We start from the raw sequence: 10,940 nt of genomic DNA on the forward strand, positions 1-10,940 counted from the left end.
GGCCGTTCAATTTATCATCTGCGGGGGTAAACTGTACAAGAGAGGTCATCTAGGAATGCACAAGTTGTGTGTTGAAGCGGAAGAATCAAAGCGCCTAATCGTGGCCATCCTTGGGGAAGAGTGCGGAGCACACATGAACGGGGTAATGTTAGCCTAGAAGATTCTCAAGCAAGGTTACTACTGGTCTACTATGGAGGAGGATTGTATTAGTTTTGTTCGTCGATGCCATAAATGCCAAATTCATGCGAATCGCATGAACACCACGTTGAAGCTGTACAACGTGACTTCACCATGGCCTTTCTCTGTGTGGGGAATCGACGTCATCGGCGCAGTCACACTGAAAGGGTCGAATGGGCATGAACACATTCTGGTGGCAATTGATTACTTCACGAAGTGGGTGGAAGCTCAGTCCTACGCAGTGTTAAAAGCAACGCATGTGGCAAAGTTCATCTGGAACAACATCATTTGTTGATATGGAGTCCCAAACAAGATCATTTCAGATAATGGTTCCCATTTCAAGAAAGAAGTGATTGACTTGTTGAAGAAATACAACATGGCTTTCCATAAGTTATCTACATACCGATCGCAAACCAACGAAGCTGTCGAGGCCGCCAACAAGAACATCAAGCATATTTTGCAGAAAATGGTTGAGACTTACAGGGACTGGCCAAATAAATTGCCATTCGCACTCTAGGATATAGAACTTCGATCTGGACGTCTACATGGGAAACTCCTTACTCTCTTGTCTATGGGATGGAAGCTGTTCTTCCAATCGAAATAGAAGTTCCGTCGTTGCGGGTATAGCTGAGTGTCAGATAGTAGAGGCAGACTGGTAGCAGAGCAGGTTCAAAGAACTGATGCTATTTTATAAGGGAAGGCTAAAAGCATTGTACCATGTTCAGGATAATCAACGCAGGATTACTTGGGCTTTTAACAAGAAGGTTAAGTCCTGAAATCTCAAAGAAGGGTATTTGGTGCTAAAAGACAACCGAGCTCCTATCTATGACCCTAGGGGCAAGTTCAAACCTAATTGGACTGGTCCTTACATCATCAAAACCATTTGGTCGGGTGGAGCCGTTATTCTTATGGACCTGGATCGCCTAGAATTTTCCCAATCGATCAATATGGACAAGTTGAAGAAATACTATCGATGAGAGGCTCACTAGGGCAAAAATTCGGAAGGGTGACCTAGGCAAAAGTTAGAGTACAAAAAATTAGAAATAAAGAAAAATTGAGCTCGCAAGGTTGAAAATCCTAAAGGGCGGCCTTGGCAAAAGTTTGAGTGCAAAAGGAGAGTGTTAATACTCGAGTATACCCGAACCGAATTACGTAAGGCCTAATTCCCATCTTCGGGATACGTAAGCAACTTCATCTTGAAGTCCAGCCGAAAACACCTCTAACTCAACTGTCTTGTCCATGTGTCTGATCAGGTCATCTTTGTTTGTTCTTTATTTGAAAGTTCGGTTGTGATCTTTACCTTGAGAGAAGAGGTGGTTACAGTGTTGAGCAGTGTTATTCAATCAAGGGGCAATCTATGGTCTTTGGATTTGGGGTTGTACATCTCAAGGATTGATTCTGTGCATGTTAAGTGGTGATCTTTATCGAAGATGGTTTTGAAAATTTTTGATAAAAGTGGATTTTGTTCAAATTTTACCTTTTACAAGTTAGACCATTTTTGGACCAAAAGGAAAACTTTCAGTGCTCACAACTTTAATTTCATTGATTTCAATACAAAGTTCTCCAACTCTCGATATAAATCAAAGTTGTTTTTATTACATTCATAAAGCTTGAAAGCTAAGATCAAAACAATAAACTAGGGGCATAGATGAGTCAGGTGCTCCTGCGTCCCCCGCTTGTTCTTATGAAAGCTTTTGATGCTAAGATGGGCCCGGTTTGTGCTTGATCCTCGAGTCAAGTCAGGCACTCGCCAGAAAGGGCGCAGGTAAAACTAGGGGCAGGAGCCAGAAGCTCTCTTGTCCTCCAAGCAGTGAGGTACCTAGCCAAATGTGAACCTCAGATGGGGAATGAAACCAGGTACTCTACCCCCTCCTCTGGGCAAGTCTGATCATGTCCAAACTGATGATTGAACCGGAACAGAAAGTAGAATACACAGTATGTCAGGCCGATCAAATGAATGCTAGGGTGTTGAGTCATGTTGTAGCTCATTTTGGTCAGATTAAGCCAGGGGCAACTCCAAGCAATGTCAGCAACAGACCTGTTGCACATCCAATGGCACCACCATCCCTCATTCGAAAAATCCACTAGCTGTTGGTAGAAAAAATATGCTCGAGCTGAGTACATGGGGAAAGAGTCCACTACCTTTAGCTTGTCCATAAGCCACACCTAGAGAGGGATGAAAGAAAAGAGAGATTAAAGAATAGAGAGATGTACGTTGAGAGAAAGATGAGAAACGGGCTTTGAGAGAAAAATAGAGCATGAGTATCGAGAGATGTGAGAAACACATATTACATAGAGTGGAAAACATTACCTGAAGGAGTAGTGGACTCCCTGTGAATTTGGTAATCTCTCACCGATGAAAGGCATCTAAGCCCATCAAAGTGTTGGCCAGCACCAAGCCGATGCAACTCTTGCCCTCTTTCAAACCTTGGACCACTTCAACTAGTCGAATGCTAGATCTACCAAAACTAGGGGAAAGAAGGAAATGTGCTAGCATAAACAAGCAAAGGGTGTGTTGCTGAAAACCCCGCCAAAGAAGGTCGCTGCGGTCACCAACGTTAGAAAATCGATGAATCAAACTGGGAATATCAAGCTCTCCATTGTGAACCAAAGATTGAGCCTCATAAAGAGTGAGTCCACAAATCTGTCCCAAAGCTTGGATGTGGCCGAAATAAGGCTAAGGTATGATTTCCTCATCGCGTCGAGATTCCATTAACGCCTGAAATTCTTCGATTGTTGGGCATATCTCTTGTCCCCTGAAGCTAAAGACACGTGTAATCGGGTTCCAGCATCTAGCTGCAGCATGAAGGAACAAAAAACAAAGCAGAGAACAGCTCAGCAGGAAAAGTGCATTTATGCCAAAACCCCAGAAATTCACCTTTTCCGAGACATCTAAAGTTGTAATTCAATCCGAGAGCTTTTCGACAAAAAATGGCTCAATTTGTGAAGAATTTGTAGCTGAAATAAAGAAATCACGTAGCTCAACCTTTTGTAAAAGATAAGGCAGTGGGTGGAAGCCAGGTGTCAACAGTCTGGAGGTCCTTCACATTGATGGCCAACAGCTGGCCGGCCGGTAGCCGGTAAGCCCCATTGGTGGCCGGCTGACCATCTCTCATGGCCAACAACCTCTGTTTGTGGCCGGCAGTCTCTCACTCTAACTTGCTATCCTTTTTTGTGCTATAGAATGTTGAAAGCATGTGTTTTGTTTTAGTCTTCAAGTGTCTTGAGGTCTTGTCTTGAGTGCTTTTGGTTTTTAGCAAGTTTGTTGAGTTTGTATTTGTGTTGTTTTGTTTTGTTTACCGAGTTGTAGTTGTGTTGTCTTGTTTTGTTTATCGAGTTGTATGTTGTTTTCTTTGTCAAGTTGTATATTGCTTTGTTTGTTTTTCAGTTATTGGTCGGTGCATTACCCAATTAATTTTTTTGTTTCAATCAAGGGTGCTCTTGGCCAATTCAATTCCATGTCCATTTCATGCTATATGGTGTTCATGATGCAAAATACAACACTTTTTCATAAAAACTGTTTTCATTCCGATCATGGTTGTTTTTAGAAAAGTTGAGTACAAGTTTTTAAAGCAAATAAAACCTGTCTGAGGCTACAATGTGCTAATGCTATAAAAGAAAAGAAACTAAGCAAAAATACAAAAATCAGCGCTAGTCATCTCAAGCTCGAGAGGCCCTCTTCGTCCTCTTTCTCAGAGGAGAAGACTCTGGGGCATTGTCTCTGTCAGCGTCGTTATCTGAATCTGAACCAGAACCTGAGCCGGCATCATCTCCACTCTTTGCTCCAGTGCCCTCCTCGGCATCATCATCTCCACTCTCAGATGACTCCGAATGCTGACTCGCTCCCTCCTCAAAGTCGCTCGTCTTTGCATCATCATCACTCAAAATGGGCTCTGAAGGACCGCTCTTGGCTTGGATACCCCTAGCTCTACCTCGGCTACGTGCTGGAGTCTGTCTCTCTTTCCTCCCTACTGCCGGTGCAGGTGCTGCAGTTGTCACCGGTGTTATCAATATGGGTGGAATCTGAAAAAATAGTTGTCACATATCAGTTACGGTATATATATCAGATGCAAGCATGATGTGCAGAATGAGTGTATGCAGAAGTCAGATACAGTATATGAGTACAGTATGTGAGTACAGTGCGTGAATGTAGTGTATCAGATGCAGTGTATCAATGTAGTTTGGGAAGTTTTTCAGTTGAAATGTCAATGTCAGTGGGTCAGTGGAAATTTGATTCATTGAATGTAAAATTGAAGAAATTACCTGAATACCGTAGAGGCTGAGCAACGCCTCTCTCCTCTGTACCATCCCCATCAGGGAGGTTATCAGCTCGAGAGCGCCTCCTGTATACTCGATGGATGCCTGTAAATGCAGTTTGAATGATTAGTATCTGTAAATGAACATATCTTAAATGAAATGTGGCGTGCAAATGTAAAGTGTGGTTTATACCTGAGTCGAGCCTCGGACCCCGACAAGCTCGTGACCAGCCATCGTAGGCTCAATCAGAACCTGGTAGGTGTCCCTAGTGTGTCGCCAGCAAGTCAGTGTGGTAGGAAGCTCTAGCCAATCAGTCCTCTGCGTCGCCCAGGAAACCCCTCTGTCACGAGCCCTACTCGCCTGGGTCACTCTAGGCCTTTCTCTCACAACAGGAGCTCTCACCTGCTCATCTCCATGAATGCCAGTCAGAAGCGGCATCAAATATGTCTGGATGAAGACTGAATAGTCACCCTCCACTCAGAAGTAGTCGGTGTCCAAGCCTACCTGTAGCTCGACTTTTTCGCGCCCCCTTTCGGAGAGCTCAAATTAGTCCTACACACTACAACAAAATTGAATTTTTACGGCTTACAATGCATGCCATAAAAACTCTTTCACGGCATGCACACAAATGCTGTTATATGACATGCTGTGGAAAGTTAAGCGTTATTTACGGCATGCAAGTGAAGTTGTAAAAACTAATAAATTAAATATTAATGACATACTTTGTATGTCGTACATAATTTTTTACGACATTTTTCTCATGCCATAAATCATCATACTTTCCATGGCATAATTTTGCATGCCGTAGAAGGTTATTTTAATATATTTATAGCATACTTTGTATGCCGTATATTATATTTTACGACACTTTCTTACATGTCATAAATCATCACACTTTTCACGACATAATTTTGTATGCCATAAAAGGTCATTTTTAATATATTTATGACATACTTTGTATGCCGTATATCTTTTACGACATTTTCTTGCATGTCATAAATCGTTACGCTTTTTATGATATAATTTTATATGCCGTAGAAGGTTATTTTTAAAATATAATATATATATATATATATATATACAGGAATATAACATTGCCTAACAGTATGCAGACAATAGCTTATAAAATGCAACCTGTGAACAAACCAAGCAGAAGTAACAACTATGAAGTAAGTAAAAAAAAATGTAATATCCATACACCAAACAACCTACATACTAACTTCTATCCTCAACTTCTATCATATCAAGCTGAAAACAACCTCAAACATACAAACCAAGAAAAATATCCAAATCATAAGATTCACTAATCTCTAAAATACGACCTTAAACAAGCTGATAACAACCTCAAACATACGAACCAAGAAAGTGATACATCATCAAGCTATACAAATCCCTATCATCCATGAAGGGTACAATTTTAGAGACAAAATTGTATTCCCTAGGATAATATTGAGATGTCTATTTTTTATTTTTTTTAATTATTTACATATTTTTGAACAAAATCTCAAACTTTCATTACCTTGACAGCTTGTCACCTGGTAATGTAATTAGTGGACTCCAGCAGCTTTGAGTTATACTCTGCAAAAAACTAGCAGCATAAATTATGGAGAATATCAAGTTGAGTCTCTTTACTGAAAAAATAATATTGTTAATTGGTCGTATCTTTGTACCACATGCATTCATATGGTCTTCGAGTCAAAATCCAATTAATTTGCAAAAGCAGCTAAAGCAACTGAAGCAAAGGGGGAAAATCTTAATTCTGTGAACTGCAACTAAAAGAATGAGGTATAGATGAAAGGATGAAAGCATCACTAACTTAATGGAAAATAAGCATAATACATCATTTTCAGAAGGAATGAGAGAAAACTGAGAAAAGAAGAGCCATCAAATCAATCCACAAAATTATGTCATCACACAAGGCCACAAATATATAACATAGAGAATTCCATATTTGAGGTAACATAGCTAAAGCATGTAACCTGGGTATGAAGCTTTGCATTCATTGAGTGGTATAAAAACTTACAAGGGCTTTCAGGAAGATTACAAGAAAGAAATTTATCCAAAACTTTTCTAATCAGAATTCACATAAAATAAATAAATAAAGAGAGAGATCTCACCTTATAAGTCATAATGAGATTGTTGGCTTTTTTGGCTTTCGAAGGTTACTTTCGTAATTATGAGCGTGCCAGCAAGGATCAATCAGTCCTTACAGAATTGCCAAACAATTATTCAGACGATTGTGTTATGGTTCCTTCGGCCTCAATAAAGAGGACTTTTACTGGTGGCTTTCTGGTAATTAAACTTCAGAAAATCTGAACATAAGAACAGTTAACTAAACTGGAGTATTTCATTAGTATAAAAAGAACTTACAATGATCTCAGTTCCGTAGAGAATTACAGCGGCAATGTACTTGACAACTACTCCTACAAATGAAGTGCAACGCAGAAACTAAAAATACAGGAATATAAAAGACAGGAAATAACACTAGAATATGTAAAGTGATTCTTTAGATTTTTCTCCCTCTTCTTTGAAGTCCTTCCTCCTATTTATACTCTCCGAAGATAACCATCGAATTGTACTTCAAACCGTCGAACTGCTCCTCCGTAGTTGCTGATCATGCTACCTTATAAGTAGTCCCACTACGCCTTCACTTGCAGTTAGGTTTCCCCCTTATATTTGAATTTGAAATGTGAGCAACCGTTGAAGCCACGTCACTGTACGTCTCTTTGTTGATCTACTACTACTCAGATCTTATAACAACCAATATTAATTGCCACGTGTACGGTCAGGATCGAAGACCTACCTGGTCTTTCCATATTACCCTCACTTTGCCACGCGTTGGATTGTTACTGGCTTAGTACAAAATGTGTAGCCAACATTACCCCCCGCACTAATATACCCAAGACTTGGTGATATTAGTGGATCAGAGTCCTTTTTCCCACGTCTTAGAACGTGCATGGGTTTTGCATCTTCCCAGAAATGCAACTGTCACACACCATCTGTATTAATACTCCCATCTTGATCCTTAAGCACTTTCACTGTCTTATTATTCGAACAGAGTGATACATTTCATGGCCAAATTAATTCTTTCTTCCAATGATGAGGCATGCGAAGAGTCATATGACGATGCTATTCCTCGTCGAAAGCATGCATTTATTAGCCACCTTTACCCACCCTTCTATATTCAGGTCATGGACGCCTTTGTAGATTACCGACCTTTGGATTACGAACACATTGCCCTTAATCCTTTGATTCAAAAGGCTAAAATCAAAGACATAAGAATTTTCCCTTCTGACCTACCTTTACAGTTCGAACAATCTGCTCTCAAACCTTTGATTCGTAAAATTACAAATATGGATTTGAACAACTCTTCTTCGCAAATTTCTGTATGGGATAAAACTGCAGCTGCTTCCTCTTCAGGCTCTACTAGAAGTTCTGACTGGACAAACTGGTCAGTACCTGAGACTCCTGATTTAAGGGAGCGAATCAATCATCATTTTGTTGAGTTCACTGACCCTTTAGAGTTTCCCTCCTATGCTCGAAGTTCAGTTGTTTATCCTTACGTGCCTATTGACCATCGGCGTAGTCTGGAGAAGAATCTTCTTGTAGCATGGTATACATCTTCCATGCCTACAAAGATAGTGCACACTGCCCCACGCCCAAAAGAAGCACAAGGGTATAACCCATCATTCTTAGCCCAGAAGGCGAAGCTCTGTTCTTCTGACTGGCTTGATTATATTAATGCCTTTGTTCCTTCTGCCCCCGTATCATCCCCGGAAACAGAAGCGTCCACATCTTCTTCTTCGTCCCCGAAGTTAAAGTATGCACACCTTCTCCCCCACCAATTCTTTCCTGGACAGAGAAACTAAAGATTGCTCTATCTATGGAGAAAGTCTTTCCCCCTTATAAACCTCCACCCCCTCCTACCTCAGCTGAGCGGAAACAGGCTCTACTCCTGCTTGCAGCCTTTTCTCACTTGCCTTTCAATGTACTCGAGGATGAAGTCCCTCTCACAAACCTTCAATGGGCTTGTGATATTCTGACTAGGGGTCATGTCCTTAATCCCCTTGCTCAGGCAGAACTTCACATGTTTCTAGACCAACTTCCATTACTCCTTCACTGGCATCGTAATTCTATGGCTACTACACAATCGTTGGACCAGCTTTCATCCATTCGAATTCATACTCAATATGAAGCAGAGAACTTTATGGAAGAATTCAATGATTTCAAGGATAAAGACTCTGCCTATTGGGATGAATTAGACATTGATGAATTGGAACAAGGGTTAAGAGAAGTGGCCTTCGAAATAAAGGCTGAAGAGCTCTACTATGAAGTGAGAGCACATCAACTCATGTAGCCGATGGTAGAGAATTTAGAAGATAGAATAAGGAAAGAACAAAAGTTCATTGACCATTGTTGGACCAAATTTCATGATCTTGTTATTTATTCCATTCCTTATTTCTATGAACTCGAGTTCATACCGAGATAGGGTCAGCTGATGTAATCACTCTGATCTTAATATGAACAAAATTTGTCTTTGTTTGACTCTGTCTTCATTTGTATTTTTACTTGTGTTTTAAAAGTCAACTCTGAACTTCAAACAATTTCATCCTTTAAATTTGGACTTAATTGTTTAAAATAAAACACTAAATGAGCCAATCGTAACCTTTCCAATTTGTGGAGTTGAGTTTTGGCTGATTTTCAATTGGAAACAGTGCTTCGAATCTAACAATCTTTCGTCCAAAACCTGTTTTGTCCACAGCCAATATCTAGTCATTGTCATCGTTGCTTTTGATGTTTCGAACCCCAAATCCCATCCTTAAAGAAACTCAAGTTTTGCTTCGAAGGACATTACCTTTGTTAAACGAACTCAGGTTTTGCTTCGAGGGACATTACCTTTGTTAAAGAAACTCAGGTTTTGCTTCGAAGGACATTACCTTTGTTAAAGGAACTCAGGTTTTGCTTCGAAGGACATTACCTTTGTTAAAGAAACTCAGGTTTTGCTTCGAAGGACATTTCCTTTGTTAAAGAAACTCAAAAAACAGGTCTTTAAGCCCTTCTTAAAATACTCGAGTATTTTTATTTCCTGGTTAGGGCAACCCACTTCGAAGCTGGCTTCTCTGTTTTCGAAGCCGTTTGACTCGGCTTCGAAGCAAAATATCTTATTTCGAAGCTAGTCTTAACAACTGGGCTTTGTTTTTCCCTCCAAAAGCATCAAATGTTGAAGGAAGCTTTTGTACTCGTACTTTTAATATTTAACAGCTCATGTAATATATTTTAAAAGCGAGAGCTTTTAAAACCCTTTGGTTTTGCGTTCTGACATCACTTGCTCTTCTAATCTCACAAACCTCTCTTATCACCGATCATCGGCCTCTCTCTACTTCCTTTCCGAAGAAAAGCATATCTTCAATGGCTTCTCCTTCAGTATCAGTCGTAGAGCGTATGAGCCCATCTGTGGCCCTGAAGAGGATTATTGACGCAGAGTGCGAAAAGTACAAAGCTGGGGAGAAGAGCGCTATTGATGGACGCATCTTTGTTCCTCGACGCCATGTGCAATCGGACTACGTGCTTGGGCCCATATTCAAAGAGGTCCTTACTGAACTTCCAGCCTTGTATCCCCGACTGGAAAACCAATGTCTTCTCTATGAAGGCGGTCTTGACTGGGGGAACTGGAGGATGAATCGCCCCCACCGATGCTGGCCCACGGTGAGACCAGAGTGGCAAGAGTGGTATGATCGGGTTATTCCTGCTCGGACCCTAGAGCTTCAAGAACTCTGCCTTCTCGATGCTCTCAGACTGTCTAGGGTAACTATTTCAGAAGACCCTTTCCTTGTTCCCGCTGCTCTATGTTTTTGGAATCCTGTTTTTAACTTCTTCCAATTTAGATGTGGGATGATGGCCCCTACTGTTCTTGATATTTGCCATTTATTGGGACTATCTCCCATTGGCACTCCTTTTGGACCAGATTATCCTGATTTAGCAGTCCCTTTCTCTCTCCCCTCCCTTAACTCATCTTATAGTGATTTTGCTAGGGCTGAGAATAAAAGACAGGGCCCTGTGACCGATAGGGAATTTTTTTCTTTCTTATTGTATTGGCTTTGTAAATTCCTTTTTTGCACTTCTTCTCAGAGAATTCTGCCTGAATTTGCCCCTCTTGCCAAAGCCTTTGTTTTACAGAAAAAGGTGGCCTTAGCCCCACATGTTCTAGGGCATGTATATAGAGTCTGCTCCCTTTTTTGTGAGAAGCCTTTAGATGCTAATCAAGGGGGGCCATTCTGGATCCTTCAGTTTTGGCTTTTCGCCTATTTTACCGAATTACAATCTAAATGTCTTAAATTTTCCGAGCCAAACCCTCTTACCCATCGCATGAGGATAGCCAATGCTTCACTTTACCCTTCTACCTTTACTTTTTATTTCTCTTTCTTCCATCAGCTTCCAGCCTTCCTTCATACTTATCGCTTTCGTCCCTTCGAACCTTCCATAGGTCCCTCTTGGTTAAGGAATTT

The 10,940-nt window shown here is 40.8% G+C and overlaps 1 protein-coding gene across 1 annotated transcript; it reads right to left on the reverse strand.

Annotated features, from left to right (window-relative positions):
* Positions 1–3,680: 3,680 nt before the first annotated feature.
* Positions 3,681–6,478, reverse strand: LOC114279273 (uncharacterized). Its single transcript, XM_082869466.1, has 3 exons — positions 4,627–6,478; positions 4,441–4,539; positions 3,681–4,200 (listed from the first exon to the last, which is right to left on the reverse strand). The coding sequence occupies exons 1-3, from the start codon at positions 4,870–4,872 to the stop codon at positions 3,838–3,840; spliced, it is 708 nt and encodes a 235-aa protein (XP_082725592.1). The 5' UTR covers positions 4,873–6,478; the 3' UTR covers positions 3,681–3,837.
* Positions 6,479–10,940: the final 4,462 nt, after the last annotated feature.

The sequence above is a fragment of the Camellia sinensis genome, chromosome 5 (genome assembly GCF_055761805.1).
Source record: "Camellia sinensis isolate YWXY chromosome 5, ASM5576180v1, whole genome shotgun sequence".
In the NCBI taxonomy this organism is placed as follows: Eukaryota; Viridiplantae; Streptophyta; class Magnoliopsida; order Ericales; family Theaceae; genus Camellia; species Camellia sinensis.

What these genes read in the sequence shown, in the direction of transcription:
- LOC114279273 (XM_082869466.1), bottom strand. Translation starts at nt 4,872, where the DNA reads ATGCCGCTTCTGACTGGCATTCATGGAGATGAGCAGGTGAGAGCTCCT. An exon ending in GGGTCCGAGGCTCGACTCAG is followed by an intron (nt 4,540 to 4,626) that starts GTATAAACCACA and finishes CTGCATTTACAG; the next exon opens with GCATCCATCGAGTATACAGG. An exon ending in TCAGCCTCTACGGTATTCAG is followed by an intron (nt 4,201 to 4,440) that starts GTAATTTCTTCA and finishes CTATTTTTTCAG; the next exon opens with ATTCCACCCATATTGATAAC.